Raw genomic sequence first — 19,199 nt, 5'->3', positions numbered from 1 at the left:
GCCTCGTGCCTGCTTTCCTGGGCTCTGGTGTTTTTTGCTGTGTCCATCACTGTGGTTTGGTCAGACACATTGTACAGTATGTGGTAGAGGAGCACATGGCAAGCCTGGAGGTGGGCACCATGTGTTGAGCAGTGAGTCTCACCAGAAGGGTGTCACACCATCCAGTAGCATGAACCAAGCTCAGCACTGGGGCTCCCAGTGCCCTGGCTGGGGTGGGTTTGTGAGCTGGGGTTCCTGGCAGTGCCTCCAGCCCGTGTCCCTGCTGCAGGGCCGCTCGGTGAAGGACAGCACCCTGAGGAGGGCCCAGCGGCGCAGCTTCACCCCCGCCAGCTTCCTGGAGGAGGACACGGTGGATTTCCCAGATGAGCTGGACACTTCCTTCTTCGCTCGGGTGAGGGACAGGCTGGCATGGTGCTGGCCCAGAGGCAGAGCAGGACTCTGGTTCTGGCAGGGCTGTGTGATGCAGAGAGCAGCACTGCTTTCTGCCAGGGCTGCTGTCTCCAATGGGATGTTGGCTTCTGATGGGACTGCTGTGTCTCTGCCCAGGAAGGAGTCCTTCATGAGGAGCTCTCTACTTACCCGGATGAAGTGTTCGAGTCACCGTCAGAAGCTGCAATCAAAGATGCTGAGGTGAAACCTCCAGATCAGACAGATCTCACAGGAGGTGCCTTGGACAAAAATGAGCTTGAAAGAAGTCACTTATTACTGTGAGTATCTTTATGGTAGCTGCAAAAGCCCAGCATGGGGAATCCAACCCATTTGTAGTGGAGCCTCCTGCATGGAGGAAGCCAAGATCTGAGTGCTGTGGGTGCTTGGTGCAGAGCTCAGAGCAGTGCAGTGATGGGTTTTCTTTAAATCCAGCTGTTGACCTCCTGCCCCAGCTACCCGTGCCTATGAAAGGTGACTCTGAGGCCACTTCTGCAGTCACTCCAGCAGCTTGCAGCTTCATACTAATGTGTTTCAGAGATGGTATCATATCTTCGGGAAACAAAAGGCACTTTAAATCAGCTGTGAGGATGCTGAGGGCCCAGCCTTTGGCTATGGAGAGCATGGCAAAGTGGGAAAGCTGTTGCCATTGCCACAGTCACCAGTAACTGTTGTCATGCTCCAAGGGACAGTGAAGCATTGCAGAGTGTCGAGCTGGACTGCATTCCTCACTTGAAATGAGAGAAAGGTGTGGCACTGATGCTGAGAGCCCTACAAATATGTGGGTGGTGCTGTACTGTATGCCTGGATTTTTTCCACCTGAGTAACTGGTACTGAGTAATTGCTCTGTGTTGCTTCCGAGTCAGCTCACCCCAGCAGAGAGCTCTGCTGGGTGTGAACATGGAGCAGACAGGGAGGTCCTTGTTGTGGTTCTGCTGCTCTCAGCCTGTCTTGCTGTGTTGGCACTTTCCCTTCAAGTGTTTCCAAGAACTTGACTCAGTTTAACATAAGGGGAAGCACAAACGGTGGGAGTTTGTTGTCACTCCTCCTGAGATGGTTTCAGTCTTCTTGGCTCCCTTTGAATCTCCTTAAATAGTTTTATTTATTGAGGAAAATACATTTTTTTTCACACTTCAGAGAGCTGTTACCAGTCACAGTTGGGTGTCCTTTCACGTGGTGAGGTGTTTGTTTGGGCATGGGGAGTTTTCCAGCACTGGAAGTAGCAGGAAGCAGCACGTCCACCACACACAAAGCACTTGACCTCTTGGGGAAGAGCAGGCTGCAGTGGAATCTGCACCTTCTGCTGGAGAAGGACTTCCCAAGGGGAAGTTGGGATATTCCAATGCATCTTCTGTAAGGTGCAATATGAAATGAGATGAAGTTTTTGGCTACAGAGGTTCAGAGTCTCCTTTATCCTGTTGCTTGCCTGAACTTCAGAGCTGTCATGATATCTCCAGATACTCTAGTCATCTTTCAGAAGATTATTTATTGCTGTTTTATCTCAGCACTTCTGACAAGCACTCTCTTTGTGCAGAGTAGGACATTTAGGACTAGAGCACATGTTGGGTGCATGCCTACTGCAGTGCCAGGCAATGAGGAGGGTGAAATGGGAGGTAGTTGGGCTTTTTTTGTCAGGTCTGAATGCTGCAGATGTGACCTTCACACTGCTGTCTAAGAGCAAGGAAATACAAAACTATTTGGATGTGATGGAGACTTAAAAAGTAGGTATTATTCACTAGTAAGGTGTTCAATATTCATCAGATCTGTTTTGACAAAATAACTCAGGATGCTTGGGATTTTTACTGTCTTGTTGAAGCCTGGTTTTTTTTTTTATTATTTTGAAAAATGCACATATGGGTACAAGTAAGGGGGGAATGGAAGAGAGATTGTGAGAGGTAACTGGTACAGCTTGCAGCATGTGACAGTACTGCTTTCTTGATCTGGGAAGCTGCTTGGATCACTGTTGTCCAATTTGTCAGTCCAGTCACACTGAAGTGAGACATTGAGGGGACATTTAAAGGTGGATATTTCCACTGCTGGACTAAAGTTCACTTCCATTTCATAGCAGAGGGCAGAGTAAGAGGATTGAAGCAGGGGAGGAAATAGATGTGCCTGTTGCTGAAACACTTTAAATCCTCGAGAGCTCCTCAGTGGTGGGGCTTAGTTTGGCACAGCTGCCTTGTGCCACTTTCTGCGTGTTTGCTCTGCTTTCTGCCACTTCTGTGCTTTCATTTATGGCTCTGTGTAACCCAGTGAAACACAGCTCCCACTTCAGGGCACCCTGTCTGCCATCAGCCGCCGCCCAGCCCGGAGGGGGTGGGACAGCCAGCAAGCAGGTCCCTACTGCTGTGGTGCTTTTGATTTCAGCCCCCTGGAGCGAGGCTGGAGGAAGCAGAAGGAGGGCGGCGTGGCGCAGCCCAAGGTGCGGCTGCGGCAGGAGGTGGTGAGCGTGAGCCCGCAGCGGCGCGGCCAGCGCATCGCCGTGCCCGTCAGGAAGCTCTTTGCCAAGGAGAAGCGGCCCTACGGGCTGGGCATGGTGGGCAAGCTGACCAACAGGACCTACCGCAAGCGCATCGACAGCTACGTCAAACGGCAGATCGAGGACATGGATGACCACAGGTGGGTGCTGACTGAGGGGTTGCTGCTGGCCCTCACTCACCGCGTGCTGCTGAGCCCCCCAGCTTTGTCCCGTGGAGTCCAGAGCCAGCTGTTTGTGTCACAGTGCACTGGGACTCACCCAGCTCCTCAGGGTGTGTCTGTATCTCTGCAGGTCTTTGTGTCACCTCCACTGTCCTGTGGTGACAGCAAGGCTCAGCTGTCCCTGCCTCTGATCGTTCCCCTAGAGTCCTTATTTCAGACACACAGCACAGTTCAGCCTCAGGCTTTGGTGTTCTCATGGACGCTTTCTTGGGAAAGGGTGGTTGTCCACGGTAATGGGGAAGTCAAAGTAAACAGGTTCAACAAGACCTTAGGTCATGGTCTCCTGTCCTGTGCACTCCTAGGTGATCCTGGCCATGTACTCCAGATTTTGGCGAGGTTTCTGGGGGAAAACAGCAGCTTTTCCCCTCTGTTCTGTTAGCACATGTAATATGCCTGTGCTTCTGCCTCTGATCCTTTGCCCTTCCCTCCATGCAGGCCTTTCTTCACTTACTGGGTCACCTTTGTGCACTCACTCATCACCATCCTCGCTGTGTGCATCTACGGCATCGCCCCTGTGGGGTTCTCACAACATGAAACTGTTGATTCAGTAAGTGAAGCCCCCTGACATGCCTGGAGTTTCAGCCCTCAGCTGTTGTGTCACAGCACACTGGCTCCTTGCCTTCTTGGCTTGAGGGGCTGCCTGGATGGTCTCTGGGAGCCCCCACAACACCTTCTCTCCCTCCTGCAGCCACGTAGCTCCTGATGTCAGATTATATCTGACACAAAGCATGGTGGCTGTGCTGACAGCACTGCCAAACAGCTGGTTCCCCTCCTGGTGGAGACCAGAAAGATGATCAGGGCAGGGAAATACTTCAAACCTGAGCTAAGTTTGTGCACGATTTTGCTTCTGCCAGGAGCAAAACTGTCTTGTCTGACTTTGGGAGCTGATCTTGAAGCTGTTTGTAGCCTTCCCACACATTGTTAAAGGTTCCTGAGGTACAGATATCTCCACAGCCATGTCCCTGCTCCATGCAGGAGATGCCCTGGGGGAACTTCTCAACTCTGTATCTGACTTTCAGATATAGAAAGAGCACTTTCAGGGCATTGCCACCTGCACATGGGCCTGCAGTGCCTGTGGGTGCTGCCTGTGCTGCTCAGCTCTGTGGAGTTTTGTGCAGGATCAGACCACTCAAAGGGCTCCAGGCCCTAGGATTTCTTGAAAGTTGAAATAGCCAGAGATAGACATTTTAAATGAAACCTTAAGATAAAGGTGCCCACATCTTGATGGGGTTTACATGTGATCCTGCAAAAAGACCAGTTGGAGAGAGCTGTGGGCCCTGTCATTGGCTGTGGGGTTTCCTGGGGGCTGTTTTCACCAGTCCCTGCTGCTTGCCCTGCTGACCCTGGGGGCTGCAGCTCACAGGGCTCTTGTTTTCTCTCCTTGTAGGTCTTGCGAAACAGAGGAGTTTATGAAAATGTCAAATACGTCCAGCAGGAGAACTTCTGGATTGGCCCCAGCTCAGTGAGTGCCATTGGTGGGACTGTTAGTGGGTGGATGGGGGGCTGTGTGCTGCAGTTGTGCCACCCCATGGAGCACGGCCCTCTGCTGCTTGGAGCTCAGCGATCTGCTGTCACTGTCAGGGAGCAGCAGTGCTCCCAGCCCCAGCTATCCTACAGAATGGGGTTTCCTGGAGGTTGGGCTGGACCTTGGCTCTCCTGCTTTGTACCCTGTTCCTACAAAGACAAGGAGAGGGTTAAAAAATATGCAGGAGTTCTATGGTGTGTGACAGCTTTCCTGATGCCATTCCCCCTGGGAAAGACAAAAATGAAGAGGAAATGTCACAAAGTTTTCTTTCCCAGCCATAGTGCTGGCTTTTGTGGGGCTATGGGCAAAGAAATCCCTGAACTTTTGTTCTGGAGCTGTCTCCAAAGCAAGTGTGGAGAATGTGTATTGTGTGTGTTGGGCTTCATCATGCAGGGCTTGTCCCTAGGGTTCCCCTAGCAGTGCCCCCAGCCTGCTCTGCCCAGGAAATCACTGCCTGCCCCTTGGCTGAGCTGAGTGTTCCCATCTCTGCCAGGAGGCCCTGATCCACCTGGGGGCCAAGTTCTCCCCGTGCATGAGGCAGGACCAGCAGGTGCACAGCTTCATCAGTGCCAAGAGGGAGAAGGAGAAGCACTCGGCGTGCTGCGTGCGCAACGACAAGTCAGGCTGCGTGCAGACCTCAGAGGAGGAGTGCTCAGTGAGTGCCATGGCCTTCCTCCTGCCAGCCCTGCAGGCTCAGGGCCACTTCTGCTGATGCTTCTTTCCCTGGGCTTCATGGTGACTCCTCTCCTCTGTCCTGCAGTCCACCCTGGCTGTGTGGGTGAAGTGGCCCCATCACCCCAGCACACCGATGCTGGCAGGAAACAAGAGGCAGTTTGGCTCTGTTTGTCATCAGGACCCCAGGTAGGTCCTGCCTGGCCCAGCTTCCATCCTCTGGGGGGACAGGGCTGCTGCAGAGTCAGTCCCAGGCCAGTAGGTTGCTGGATGAGGCAGCAGCTGCTCTGGAGGGGTTTGGGGTCGTGATGTTCCTACACTGCAGGAAAGGCTGATGCAGAGTGTGATCATATTTCTGCTCACCTCTGGTCGCTGTTGTGGGCTACCCACCTGAACTGCTGTCCAACTGCCTGTTGTGAGCTGTGGGTGCCTTCCTCAACCCTCTCCCCCTCCTCACCTGCTCCCTGCACAACTCCCTGCACAACTCCCTGCTTGGGGTGCAGCAGTCATGGGCCCAGCACACCTCTGTCCAGGAGCCCAGCCAGCTGCTGGATGCCCTGGTACACAGTCACTGTGGGCTGATGTAGAGCTGAATCCAGCTGAATTCTTGCCCTTGGGGTGTGTCTAGTTGCTGGGCAGCTGTGTTCTCTCTGCCTTTGTGATCTCTGCTGGAAGGAGGCTGAGGCTTTCACCAGCATAGCCTTGGCTGATCTGGTCTAGTGTGTCAGAGTCACCACCCAGGGTCACAGGGAGCTGTGGAATAGCAGCCTGGGCACAGGCAGAGTGTGGAAATCCTCCCTGGTGCTGGGGGAAGGTGTTTCTCAGGCTGACATGTGCTTTGTTGCTGCAGGGTGTGTGAGCAGCCAGCCTCGATGGAGCCGCACGAGTGGCCAGATGACATCACCAAGTGGCCGGTGAGCATGGCAGAGGCACAGGAGCTGCCTGGCAGCTGCACTGTGCCATGTGCACCTCACTGTGCAGAGCCTCAGCTCTGCTGCTGGGAGGGCAGGGCCTCTGCTGCAGCTTCTGCTGCTTGTCACAAACACCAGCTCAGGGCAGCTGTGCTCTGGCCAGCCAAGGCTCAAAGCCTTCCAACAACAAACGTTTTCCTGTGCCAGCTAAAGCCCTGGATCCTGTCAGGGTAACAGGGAGATGGAAACCAACTCAGCCTCGGGCTGGAGAGGAGGTGTCAAGTGATGCTCAGGCAGATGGAGTATCAGGCACCATCCTGTCAGAGGGAGCTGTGTCTGGGATCTGGCTTCTTCCCAAGGGGCTGTTTTGATTTTACCCAGCCAGCAAGCAGAGCTGTGGCTGTCTGACTGCAGCCTGTTGTTGTTTTCCAGATCTGCACAAAAAACAGTGCTGGGAATTACACCAACCACCTCCACATGGACTGTGTGATTACAGGCCGGCCCTGCTGCATTGGGACCAAGGGAAGGTAGTGACTTTTATCTGTATGGAGGGGCTGTTGGGATGAAACATGGGTCCTTTTCAGGTTGTAGACACAGCCATTTGCCCTCATTGTCCTTTACACACACAGCCCAGAGCCCTGCTGGGAAGGGGAGCTAGATAGAGAGCTGTGACAGGTCTCCCAGATGGAGCAGGAGTCTGGGATGAGCAGGAAGGAGTTAAACAGCCTGCCTGAGTCTGTGGCACAGCAGAGTATCCCACTCCACTGTTCCTGCAGTATGGAGGGATTTGGATACCAATTTGGTGGGATTGAACAATTCTGCTGCAGAGTCCTGCACTTTTCCTTAGGAAAGGCCAGCTTGTTCCTGACAGGCTCCATTGTCCCCAGCCTGCAGTTCCTGAGCACTCAAAGGAGATGCCAGGAAATGACCCACTCTGGGTTTGCAAAAGAGGAAGATGCCATTTTCCTCATGTTATCCCTGAGCTTGATTAGTAACCTAACACTTGGGCTTGGCTTTCCCTGCTAGGAAGAAAAATGTGTGTTGCCCTAAGGAGTTTCTCTGTCCCTGAAAGACATAGCCTCTCCTTCCCCTCTGCCAGCTGCAGAGGTACAAGACTCCCCCAGCCTGACACTCAGCTTCCCCAGGCTCTAGTGTTTCTTTCAGGTCTAAACAGGAGCTTTAGGACATGCCTTGGAGAAGCAGGAGGGAGTGTGGAGAGGCACTGGGCTCAAATGGGAATGTGTTTGTGCCTTTGCTGGGACACTACAGTATATCAGGGGCAGCTGAAGGCATCAGTTCTCATGGATGGGATGAGAAAAGGAGAGTGGGTGGCCTGGAGGGCACAGGAATGATCCATTGTGCTTTCCATGTCACTTGTGCCTCCTGCAGGTGTGAAATAACCTCCCGGGAGTATTGTGAGTTTATGCGGGGATATTTCCACGAGGAGGCAACGCTCTGCTCTCAGGTGAGGGTGTGGCTGGGGATTGTATGGCTGCCCTTGTCCCTCCAGGTGCCCTCAGCAGCTTGGCAGGGTCTGGGCTGGCAGTGCTGCAGAGTAGGGGGAGTCCTGTGTCCTGTCCACCCTGGGACTCAGGGAAGCTGCTGCTCCTGCCTAGAGTGGCAGAGGTGGCTGCATCTGTCCCCCATTGGGGGCCAGTTTGGGAATTGGGCTGGCAGCTGTGAAAGCCCAGCACAGGACCACTGTGAAAGCAGTGGGAGAAGGATCCAGTCTGCTGCATGGGTGAGCTCTGGGTGCTGGGGTGAAAAAGAAGGGCTTAAGGCTGCCACAGGGAAGGGATGGGGTCCTGTATATTTGTGTTGTAGACAAGGCTTGGGATTTGAGAGTAGTGGAACAGGAGCCCCTTTTCCAGAGATTACTGCAGTGTGCCCTGGGCTTGGAAAAGGGCCCCTCTCAACACCCACTTCTGCCCTAGGTGCACTGCATGGATGATGTCTGTGGGCTCCTTCCTTTCCTAAATCCAGAAGTCCCTGACCAGTTCTACCGCCTCTGGCTCTCACTTTTCCTCCATGCTGGGTAAGCAGAGGTGTAAAACTTCCACTGCTGGGGTGGAGGCACCCTCAGCCTGGGGATGCTGTGAGGGTTGTGGCTGTCCCTCATGGGGACACAGGGATGCTGAGCTGGGCTCTCTGCCAAGGTTTGCCATCCTGTGTTTGTTGGGAGGGATTAGCAGCGTGGGTAAGGCCAGAGCAGGAATTCTCAGCAAGGCTGGGGACACAACATGAGCACAGGGGTGACTTCAGTGGCTGCTGCTTGAGCTCCTGTACTCTGCACTTGGCAGGATCCTGCACTGTCTGGTCTCAGTCTGTTTCCAAATGACGATCCTGCGGGACCTAGAGAAGCTGGCAGGATGGCACCGCATCTCTATCATCTACCTTCTCAGTGGCATCACTGGGAACCTTGCCAGTGCAATATTTCTACCCTACAGAGCAGAGGTGGGTCTCCTGCAGCCCAGGGTCCTGGTAACTTGTCCTGAGCACAGCCCTTCTCTACATGCCTGTGCCTCTGTGGCTGAGGCAGAGCCACCAGGGCTGGGCTCAGCACTGCAGCCTTGGCCCTTGTAGCTCGAAGATGGCACCACAGCATCATTTAACTGCTGGGCAGCAACATCCCCTGGGGTTCCATGGGCTTTCCAAGAGACTGGCCTGGGCTGGCTGCAGGAAAAAGGCTGCCTCCTAACACCTGGGGGATTGTCCAGCCACTGGGTGAGAGAGGCCCCAGGCAGGCTCGGAATCAAGTGCTGTACCTGATGTGAGACACCCTCCACATGAGAGTGGCAAAGAGCAGAGCTCACCTTGCCCACAGGAGACTGCCTGGCTGGACCTGCCTTCCAGCTCCTTTCATAAGGAAAACTACATGGTGGGTGGGGGGAGCCAAGAGATTGCCTTCAAGGGCTTCTCCCCTCTGCAACTTGAACCAGATCTGCCTGCCCTCTTTAGTCTGTTGTGGCCTCACACCTTGATCCTAAATCAAACCAAGCCCCTTTGCTCCTGGCACCCCAGTATATGGATGAAGTTGCAGAGTCTCTTTGCCAAGAACCACTGAACAGGAGCTGAGTAAGAAGTAACAAATTCCTGGAGCTGGCTGCAGAGGCCAGGCAGGTGGCATGAGCCTGACATTATCTGTAATGCTCTTCTTCTGCAGGTTGGCCCTGCAGGATCCCAGTTTGGAATTCTGGCCTGTCTCTTTGTGGAGCTCTTCCAGAGTTGGCAAATCCTGGCACGCCCATGGAGGGCTTTCTTCAAGCTGCTGGCTGTGGTGCTCTTTCTTTTTGCCTTTGGCCTCCTGCCTTGGATCGATAATTTCGCTCACATTTCAGGATTTATCAGTGGTTTCTTCCTCTCCTTTGCCTTCCTGCCCTACATTAGCTTTGGGAAGTTTGATCTATATAGGAAACGATGCCAAATTATAGTTTTCCAGCTCATCTTCATTGCACTCTTCTCAGGACTGGTGATTCTGTTCTATTTCTACCCCATCAAGTGCGAGTGGTGCGAGTTCCTCACTTGTATACCCTTCACAGACAAGTTCTGCGAGAAATACGACCTGGATGCACAGCTCCACTGACAGCAAAGACTGCCTTCTCGAGCAGGCCCTGGAGATGGAATGTCTTTGCATTTGCTGTGCCACTTCATGGGGACAAAGCCTCTAATCCAGTGACACTTCTAACCCTGCCCGTGGTTAATTTAAACTGTCTCCTTAGCACTTGGCAGGCATGGTTTGCCTTATCTCAGAAGACTCTGAAAAACAGAACGTTTGTGCCTTGTTCAATTGTATTGAACCTTTTCTGCTGCCATTATTTTTATTACACTAGTTTCAATACTACATTTTTAACCAGAATTGTTTACTACTGCTAAGGTGGTGATTAAACAGTGAGGTAGCGTTTTAGCTACTGTGAATTGTTCTGAGTAGTCTGTGCCTCCCTTTGTTACTGAATCTCACTTCTGCTGTTTCATGTACCCTGTGGAGAACCCAAACCAGCCAGACACAGCTGGAAACAAGAGCCTGAAAAGCCTCAGAAAACTAGAGGGTCTCTTTAGTCCCTGGAATCCACATACAGCTCAGAGGCAAACACCACAAATAGAACTGTAAAAAACGTGAGAATGTCCAGTCAATGGAGTTTGTTCCTCTTGAAAGTGTAACAACCTTTTCCTCCAGGAAGGTGCTGAATCCACAATCTAGTCCTGGTCGGGCTGGATTCTCTGCTCTCCCTATTTAAGAAAGAAAATATTTGTCAGTGACTGTATTTATTTACTTATTATGACAATAATTATTTAGTAATTACTGCATGCTGGGCTTTCCTCACCACACTGCCATGATGGTCCAGGAGGGATCAGCCAGTGCCAGAGGTGACTGCTGGCACCCTGGAGCAGGTGGCTGTTCTTAGGGTACACATTTTATTACACTGGATCTTGAAAATATGGCATTGTTGAAAGAAGAATAAAAGGTAACTGTGGTCAAAAAAGAACAGTTTTTAACCCAGCTACCTCAAGCAGTAAAACAGCACAAGCCTTTGGACAAGCTGCTCTTACCCTGTTCTTCAGCCACTGTGATTGTTTTTAAAAGCATAATTTAAAACTTACTAAGCCTGAGAGTCTTGGCCACATCTTGTGTTTGTGTGCACAACTTTCTCATAATAGCAGTATTAATACCAGAATTATGTCTGCATGAATTAGAAACCCAGCCATGATCCTGGCTCCTGACAATGATTTCCAGATATTTAGAAAGCCTAAAGAAAGCAAGTCCTAGAAGCAATCACAGCAGGAAAGAACACTGTGTTTAAAGAGTCTCAAGACAATATAGAAGCAGAGTGAGAGGCTAAACACAGAGTCAGTTATTGCTGCTGCTGCTCCCAGTGTCTGTCACCTGAAGTAGCTGAGTTATCACTTCCTGCCCAAGGAGCACAACCAACACTACCAGGATCTGGAAACAGGCCCCAGCCTCGTGCAGACATTCAGAAATACTGTGCCAGCCAGCAGAGAGCAGCAGCAGCTGCAGCTCTGAGCCTCAACAGAAGGGGGAAGGGGGGGAACTGGGAGCTCCTAATGGACATCTGGGACTTACCCCACAGGTTACTTCCTAAGCTTCTTTATGAAGCTGACCTCATCCCGGTTCCTGATGCCATACCTGAGCAGAGAGTGATCCTGTTAAATGCCACTTCCCAGAAAAACAACCTGTGCAACCCTATAGCTTCATCTTTCCAGGGACAGATGGATTCCTGTAATTCCATGCTGTGCTCTACTACAGGACACATTAAAATTCTCTTTTGTGTAAGTGGGACATGCTGCCAGCACTGAAGGATGTGCTCATCTGCCTTTAACTGCAACAATCCCTTAATTGCAACATCTGTCACCAAGGCTCACTCTTCCAAGGACAGCTTTGATTAGGGCTGTCTTGCTGAATTGTTAGTATTTCAGACCACCTTTTCTCACTGGTCTGCAACAGGCCAGCAGACCCAGCCCTGCTGGGAAGTGCCTCATCCCTCCTCACCTCAAGAATGGGCAGGGAAAGAAGGGAAACACCTGTCAGTGTTGTTACCAGACTGAGAGGTGGCTGAGCAGCTCTGAAGATCAACACCTATCCTGGGGTTTCCTCTCTGGCATTCTTCAAAGAACCACAGAATGTTATGGGGCTGGAATGAACCTTACAGACTATCCAGTCCCCACACCCCTGCCATGGACAGGACACCTCTCACTAGACCAGGTTCCTCAAAGCCTTATCTAACTGGCTTTGAGCACTGCCAGGGCTGGGGCATCCACAGCCTCCTTGGGCAACCTGTTCCAGTTCCTGTTCCCTGTTATTTCCTATTCTGCATCAGTATCTGTGCCGAGCTGAGTAACTGTAAACATTGTGCAGGAGTTTGGGAGGGATGGCCAAGAGCTCTGTGAGGTGGTCTGAACTGGCTGAACCTAGCACGGGATGGTGGTGGCTGAGGATGAGGAACCCCCACGGCCATCCTGTCCTGCAGAGCCTCTCAGTCTGCCCGTCCCACTTCTGTGCTGTGCCACCTCCCAGCCGAATTCCAACACAGCACCCAGGAACTCACTCTCTCAGCTTCTTCCTGTCATCCGCCAGCTTCTCTCCATTGTAGGTGAGGTGGTAGGTCCTCCAGATGTATTTCCTGGGGAAGAACACTCAGGGGAGCCCGGGAGGGGGAGCGGCGGGGATGCGCTCCGAGCCGCCCGCCCGCCCCGCTCACCAGCTCAGGTGCTGCACTCCGCCCTGCCGGGCCTGCCTCAGCTGCATGTGCCGCCGCAGCGCCTTCTTCAGCTCCAGCACCGAGGCATTCTGCACCACCACCACGGCTGCGGGCCGGGGACAGCCGGTCAGACCCGCACCCCGCATCCCGCACCCCGCCCGAACTCGAGCCCGGCCCCGCACGCACGCACGGTCTCGCCGTCCGCCTTGCACACCCGCACCGTCATGGCCTGCCCGTACTCCAGGGCCACCTGCGAGCCGATCTCCTCCGCCGTCACCTGCGGGCGAGCGGCACGGCCGTGAGCCCAGACCAGCCCAACTCAGCCCGGCCCAGACCAGCCCAACCCAGCCCCAGCCCAGCCCTAGCCCAACCCAGCCCCAGCCCAGCCCAACTCAGCCCGGCCCAACTCAGCCCAGCCCGGCCCAGCCCCGCCCAACTCAGCCCAGCCCAGCCTAGCCCAGCCCCAGCCCAGCCCAGCCCAGCCCGGCCCCAGCCCCAGCTCAGCTCAGCTCAGCTCAGCTCAGCCCAGCCCCGGCCCGGTCCCACCTGCGGGGGCAGGTCGCAGAGCAGCGGGTCCTGCACCAGCCGCGCCAGCGCCGCCTGGAACAGCTCCAGCACCTCGGCGTGCGCCAGCTCCTCGGGCGGCTCCTCCGCCGGCTCCTCGGCCGCCATCGCCGGAAGGGGCGGGCGGCGCGGCGGAACCCGCGATGCTGCTCTTCTGCCCGGCCTGCGGCAACGTGCTGGTGGCCGAGGAGGGGCCGCGCTGCCACCGCTTCGCCTGCACCACCTGTCCCTACGTGCGAAATGTCACGCGGAAGGTACCGGGGAGCGGGGGCGGCCCGGGGCGGGGGCCCTGTGACCGGGGCCCAGTGCTCTGTGCCCGGGGCCTGGTGCCTGCTGTCCCTTGCCTGTCTGTGCCCTGTCTGTGCCCCGTGCCTGCTGTCCCTTGCCTGTCTGTGCCCTGTGCTCTGTGCCTGTCTGTGCCCTGTGCCTGCTGTCCCTTGCCTGTCTGTGCCCTGTGCCCTGTCTGTGCCCCGTGCCTGCTGTCTCTTGCCTGTCTGTGCCCTGTGCCTGTCTGTGCCCTGTGCCCGCTGCCCCTTGCCTGTCTGTGCCCTGTCTGTGCCCCGTGCCCGCAGCCCCTTGCCTGTCTGTGCCCTGTCTGTGCCCTGTGCCCGCTGTCTCTTGCCCTGTCTGTGCCCTGTGCCTGCTGCTCCTTGCCTGTCTGTGCCCTGTGCCCCGTGCCCGCTGTCCCTTGCCTGTCTGTGCCCTGTACCCCCTGCCCTCTCTGTGCCCCGTCGGTGCCCGGTGACGTGCCCGGTGCCCGGTCCGCAGGTGACCAGCAGGAAGTACCCGCGGCTGAAGGAGGTGGACGATGTTCTGGGCGGCGCCGCTGCCTGGGAGAACGTGGACTCCACGGCAGGTAGGGCCGGGCCTCGGGGCCGCCGGGGCCCGGGCTGCCCTGCCGGCCCCTCACGGCCTTTTCCCCGCAGAGCCGTGCCCCAAGTGCGAGCACCCCCGCGCCTACTTCATGCAGATCCAGACGCGCTCGGCCGACGAGCCCATGACCACCTTCTACAAGTGCTGCAACCCGCAGTGCGGGCACCGCTGGCGCGACTGAGGCGCGGGGAAGCCGCTCCCGCAATAAAGTGGCTCTGCGGGCAAGCAGCGGCTCTGCCTGGTTGCTTGAGGGCTGGCAGGGGTGGGGACCGGCTGGAGCAGGGTCTGTGCCCCGCACACCGAGAAAGCCGCGTCCAAACAGAGACGGGCTGGGCTGCGGGATGGTGAGAAACTCCCAGCCCTGGGGCACAGAAGGCGAAGCAGAGGTGAGGTGTTACCACTGTGGCCTTACAGAGAGCCAAAAATGAAAAATGCGCCTGTGCTGGCACCTCTGAAAACCCTGTCAGTAAAAGCAGGAACTACAAACTACACACTGCTACCAGTTACTGATAAAAGGAGAATGTACTTCAAGTAGGATCACGTATTACTTGTGTTTTAACATCAAGCTTTATTCTCAGTTTAAATACATTCAGAAGTAAAAAGGATAAATAACTTAATAAAAAACATGACAGAGCACAAATTGTAACATTTAACCAGCATGAACACTCTCTTCCACAAGCTAAGCCAATTCCATGAGACTCAGCTTTAGCCCTGCTATACAGGGATAATCTGCACCCATTTATTCCAGTTCATGTCACAGGGGAACACTCTCCCCAGCCTGAGAGTACAGTCTATGGTGGGCTCGTAGTAGATGGTTGGGCTTTCACTCAGTTTGGGATTCTGGAGCTCTTCTTCCACGACTGGCTGAGAAAAGAGTGACACTGGGGATGGCTTTCTCATGTAGAATCGTCTGATGCAACCAAGAGTTTCCAGACCCTGCAAAAAAATTCACCACAAAAAAAAATAAATGCTGTGAATGCTGCTCTAGCTGCAGTGTTCTCAGAAATGTTAGACAATTTATACCAAAAGAGCCCGTGGTTACAACACAAAGGTAAAAAGGATATGCAGCTTAATAAAAACATGCAAGCTCTGGCTATAGCTGGATATATCTAGGTACTCTCAAACATGGTTTCAAGCACCAGTGCATGGTGACTGACACAGAAGGTGCTCAGCAAGAGATGTCAACATTTAGGACCAGTTACAAAAAAATCTAAGGCTGCTCTAGATGTCAACCCCAGACTTCTGTGCCAGTCCTTGTTAATGGTTAATAGATGTATGACAAGCTCTGTCTGTGGTTTCAAACTTAGTTCTTAGTGAATTTATTGGTACAGAAATTAGATTGAAGTTCTCCACTCTGTAAAATGTTGAGGTAATTGCTTGATTTTGTGGGTTTGAATTCACATTGCCCAGGAATTCATATTGGAACACTCAGATATGCACAGCTGGCAGCACTCCCAGCTGGCACTGTCACCACAGGGTACAAGCCCTGGGGAAGAAGTGGCACATGTACACTGGAAAATGGATTTCCAATTAGCAGGGAACTCATGCTTTTGGGAAGGCCTGCAGGATTACTGCTCTGCTTCAGATTATGAATATTTACAGGAAAAAAAAAAAAAAAATTGAAGTTCCATTTCCAAAGTGGTGGCAACTGAATACCAAGATATGGAAACAAAATTATGAGAAATATAAAATTTTCTTGCCACATTCTGTTTGCCATTAAGGACCTGTAGGCAGGTATGTCAGGACAGAAGATCTGATTTACACATTGTCTAGCACTGACACATTTCAGTTTGATTCTCATGGCAGATTACCCATCTAGAAGGTATATAAGGAAAAAAAATATAGGAATACTTGGATTATCTGTGGTAATTGGGGGCTGGAGTACTTGGATTATCTGCGGTGACTGGGGGCTGGAACTGGAGGATCTTTAAGGTTCCTGCAAACCCAAACTATTCCATGATTCTGTGATTACTACTGAATTAAACTAGTCATTAAACTAGAATTTCATGGTGACAAGCCTCCACTCTTCAGCAACTACCTGGACTCTCAGCTCCCTGTACATCCATTTCAGCAGCAAGCTCAAGCTGTAGAATCCGTGCCAGCACGGGTAAATCAGGCTTCCCTCCTCCCTCACTGTGAGAGTGGCTCTCTCTGGCTTTGGTTAATCACACCAAGGGAGAAGGCTGCTTTTCCCCATTTCCCTGGACTGCTGGCTGTACCTGCAGGATCTCCAGCACAGCCACGGGCTGCAGCACCCCACTGTAGTGCTGCAGCAGCCCTGCCTGTGTCACGCCTGGCTTGGTCATCACGTGGTAGAGCACGGCCTCCATCATGCCCTTGCACACTGCCTTGTTCAGCTTCCCATCCACGATCCTCCAGGGCCTCCCAATGAAGCAAACGTTCTCACAGGCCCTGCAAAGACAGACACAGCTCAGCTGCCAGGAATTCTTCAGGACAGGTTTCTCATCATTGCAATCTCTGCCTAACAGAGGTTCTCACTGCATGCATTTTAACACAAGTAAATCTTGTGGCTGCTCTACCAAATTCTTCACCAGGGGTTCACCCCTTTTAGCACCATTACAAACCCCAGCAGCTGCCTTGGGTCTCAATGAGCAGGGAAGCTTTGTTTGGCATTGGCTCTAAAATTCTCCAAAAGTTATCCAAGACTTGCACCACACAGTAACAGTGCTCTCTGATGGGAAGAAAATCCCTCATTTTTAGCATTTTGGTGTCCCAAAGACAGTCCCTGCATGGAAATTCACATTTCTCATATTGCAGTTTCTCCAGGCCTTTCCTGGGCACTTGGAAGCTGGCACTGGGCTTATTTGTGCAGGAAAATCAGTTTTAATTGGAGCTCATTGTTTTCTGAGTAAAAATATCTATCAGAGACATTCTTTCAGCATGCACAGGAGCACAAAGGAACATTAACTATGGAGTGAGGTTTCTCCATCATCAATGCTCACTGCTCATCAGAGCATACAATTGAGGTTTCCAAACTGCTGTTTCCAGTATTCTTTTGGCAGTGCCAAGTGTTTGGGATTCTGCAGACATTCCTGTTACTCACCGGTCCCTGGCTGCCTGGGAGACATCTGGCATGGAGCTTCCTGGAAAGAACAGGACACAAATTTTCTAATTAACTCAAACTCCTTATCTAATGGGAAGAGAAATAAAGGTGGCCAAGCTGTGAAGTGCAAGAGCTTGCTAGGAAACCACAGAAGCAAACTACTCCACGTGCTGCTCTCAGTTTGGGGAGCTCTGAGCTGCCCCTCTGCCTGCAGCACACTCATCCCACACCTCCTCCCCAACCACATCTCTTCACTCAACTCCACTTTTTGTGGTTCCTTTCCCCAATCCAGCAGGTTTTATTCCTAGAAATCTGATGCTCTGGCTGAGCCATGGTGATTGTATGGGCTGACAGAACTGAGGTTCACAGAGCTGTGCAGCCTGGAGCTCTCCCAGGGGTCTGGGTAACCCAAACCTCCTGGAAATCAGAGGGAACTTGGGCACAACTCCAAGGAGCTGGAGATGTGAATGCAAACTCAGGATTCCAGCAGGGCTTGGTTTCAAAGCAAAGGCTGTCTCTGCAACTCCCATTACATTATGTCATGGGTTTTAATTAGACAATTACTTAACAAGGTATTCCTACCACACCCAGAGGGTAACAGCTTTGGCTTAAGCACATGTAAACATTCACTGGCCAGTGAGAACTCTGTGTTTGATAACAGAACTGTTTTTTCCCTCCTATGCCACAAACCACTCAAGGATGTTAAATCCAGGAAAGTACTTCAGTAGTTTAATTTAAGAACTTCTGAGATCTCTGCTGTTTAGACAGCCCCAAATGCATTTCCTGCAGGAAGGCTCCAGTTAAACAATCCCAAGCTGTGGGATGTTAGGGATCACCCTCTGGACCTGGGTCCTGGCAGGGCTTGGCAAGGTACCACAGGAGCAGTGAGCTTGTGGCTCAGCCTGAGATTAGAGCTCATAAAAAACAAACCAAAATGAAACCCCCACAAACTACTAAATGTAAAGCTTGGCAAGAACTACTAGCTATTAGAATTCTAACTGGCAGTAAAAAGGAAAGGAAAATAAAGTCCAACTGGGTTACAAATGAGGCTGTTAAATCTCACTGGCATGTGCTGCTTCCTGGTGAATGGTTTAATGAGTTTAGGACTTTCAGCCATGGACATTCCAGCTAAATGCACACCAGCAGTGCTGTGTTTTCTAGGCTTAGAGATGCCTGACCTTTGGACTGAAGCCAGAGATGAGAAACTTTGGATCCAAATTATTCTGGAAAAGTTTAAGACATGGAAACAAGTTTCTAAGGAAAACATACTTCTGGACTAGTCATTCCAACAAAAGGCATAGGAAGGATTACAGAAACTCTGAGACTTTCCAGATGAATGAGTGTTATGCCAATTTATCTGTGAGAGAAGACAATCTCTCTGGTACACTGCAAAAAGAATCTAGGATTTGCTTATAAAGTGGAGCTACTGGTTTGGGATCAACTGCTGAGGAGCTGGTTTGTATTTCAGGGATGCAGAGGCCTCTCCATACCTTTAGAGACTCCTGGGTTCTCCTGGAAGTAGGAAAGATCATCATCCTGCTCACTGGCTGATTGTTCAGGGATAGGGATCTGCTGGCTGTGCTCACTGCTGAGCTCATTGTTCTCTCCTTTGAGTTCCTTGTTCTCAGAATGAGATTCCTCTTGTTCCTGGTCAGGGTGCACATCCACAGCCTCTGGAGCAGGCTCTGGCAGTTCACCTGGGGGTTCTTCCTGCCCTCCCAGGGAGTCTCCTCCTGGAGCTTCCTCCCTCCCAGTAACAGGCTCTTTGCTTGGGACAGGCTCAGGAGCAGCTGCAGCCAAGTTCCTGCCCTCTGCCCTTGCCAGAGCAGGCTGTGCACCCTGCCAGAGGTGACTGTCACCCTGGGGGACATCAGTCTTGCATCTCTTCCTCGGGGGCTCATCATCACTGGCACACTGTGTGTCTTTTCCCAGCTGCTCCTCCTGTCCCAGACACTGCTGTCCCTTCCCTGGCTCTGAGGACAGATGTTCCTGGGGCACATCTGGGGCAGCAGTGTCTGCCCCTGCCTGCTCAGCATCCTCTGCTTTGCTCTTCAGGCACACTGAGCGCAGCAGCCAGGGCTTGGCAAACACTACTGCCACCAGTCTGACAGTGTGGCCTCCTACTTCTAGAACCTGCTGCATTGCAATGAGGTCCTGTAAAAAACAAACAAAAACCACAACAAATTATCTCAGGAGCTTTCACTGAAAAATGTCACTTTAACCCAGTGTCATGGAATTGTCATGATCTA

General features: G+C 52.6%; 4 protein-coding genes across 12 annotated transcripts in view; 2 read left to right on the top strand and 2 right to left on the bottom strand.

Moving 5' to 3' along the window:
- RHBDF1 (rhomboid 5 homolog 1) overlaps window positions 1–10,154 on the top strand; it is a 35,288-nt gene extending 25,134 nt beyond the window's left edge. For all 8 annotated transcript variants that reach the window (XM_079320730.1, XM_079320728.1, XM_079320733.1 and 5 more), the window contains 13 exons: window positions 269–391; window positions 547–707; window positions 2,794–3,045; window positions 3,562–3,673; window positions 4,514–4,588; window positions 5,145–5,306; window positions 5,412–5,512; window positions 6,174–6,237; window positions 6,667–6,761; window positions 7,624–7,699; window positions 8,169–8,269; window positions 8,535–8,688; window positions 9,398–10,154. In XM_079320730.1, the coding sequence (XP_079176856.1) occupies window positions 269–391; window positions 547–707; window positions 2,794–3,045; window positions 3,562–3,673; window positions 4,514–4,588; window positions 5,145–5,306; window positions 5,412–5,512; window positions 6,174–6,237; window positions 6,667–6,761; window positions 7,624–7,699; window positions 8,169–8,269; window positions 8,535–8,688; window positions 9,398–9,817 (1,896 nt within the window). In that variant the 3' untranslated portion in view covers window positions 9,818–10,154. The remainder of the gene's footprint in view (window positions 1–268; window positions 392–546; window positions 708–2,793; window positions 3,046–3,561; window positions 3,674–4,513; window positions 4,589–5,144; window positions 5,307–5,411; window positions 5,513–6,173; window positions 6,238–6,666; window positions 6,762–7,623; window positions 7,700–8,168; window positions 8,270–8,534; window positions 8,689–9,397) is intronic.
- Window positions 10,155–10,268: 114 nt separating this feature from the next.
- On the bottom strand, window positions 10,269–13,128 carry SNRNP25 (small nuclear ribonucleoprotein U11/U12 subunit 25). Of its 2 annotated transcripts, none has more exons than XM_079320800.1 (6): window positions 12,996–13,128; window positions 12,636–12,726; window positions 12,450–12,555; window positions 12,297–12,371; window positions 11,311–11,377; window positions 10,269–10,455 (listed from the first exon to the last, which is right to left on the bottom strand). In XM_079320800.1, exons 1-5 carry the CDS (start codon window positions 13,119–13,121, stop codon window positions 11,323–11,325), a joined length of 453 nt encoding a protein of 150 aa, XP_079176926.1. In that variant the 5' UTR covers window positions 13,122–13,128; the 3' UTR covers window positions 10,269–10,455; window positions 11,311–11,322. The 2 variants fall into 2 exon arrangements, with proteins under 2 accessions (XP_079176926.1, XP_079176927.1); XM_079320801.1 differs by having other exon boundaries at window positions 10,269–10,461; window positions 11,315–11,377.
- Window positions 13,129–13,135: 7 nt separating this feature from the next.
- On the top strand, window positions 13,136–14,075 carry POLR3K (RNA polymerase III subunit K). Its single transcript, XM_079320804.1, has 3 exons — window positions 13,136–13,267; window positions 13,782–13,869; window positions 13,940–14,075. The coding sequence occupies exons 1-3, from the start codon at window positions 13,157–13,159 to the stop codon at window positions 14,065–14,067; spliced, it is 327 nt and encodes a 108-aa protein (XP_079176930.1). The 5' UTR covers window positions 13,136–13,156; the 3' UTR covers window positions 14,068–14,075.
- A 359-nt stretch (window positions 14,076–14,434) lies between these two features.
- The window catches only part of GTF3C1 (general transcription factor IIIC subunit 1), a 37,788-nt gene continuing 33,023 nt past the window's right edge, over window positions 14,435–19,199 (bottom strand). Inside the window, exons 34-37 of the mRNA XM_079320714.1 lie at window positions 18,441–19,104; window positions 16,951–16,990; window positions 16,106–16,298; window positions 14,435–14,822 (exon numbers count right to left, since the gene is read on the bottom strand). Of these exons, the coding sequence (XP_079176840.1) occupies window positions 14,601–14,822; window positions 16,106–16,298; window positions 16,951–16,990; window positions 18,441–19,104 (1,119 nt within the window). The 3' untranslated portion in view covers window positions 14,435–14,600. The remainder of the gene's footprint in view (window positions 14,823–16,105; window positions 16,299–16,950; window positions 16,991–18,440; window positions 19,105–19,199) is intronic.

Source organism: Erithacus rubecula (genome assembly GCF_903797595.1).
Source record: "Erithacus rubecula genome assembly, chromosome: 17".
NCBI lineage: Eukaryota > Metazoa > Chordata > Aves > Passeriformes > Muscicapidae > Erithacus > Erithacus rubecula.
Note: the sequence above shows the minus strand (reverse complement) of the source record. Positions and strands in the feature narration are given on the sequence as shown.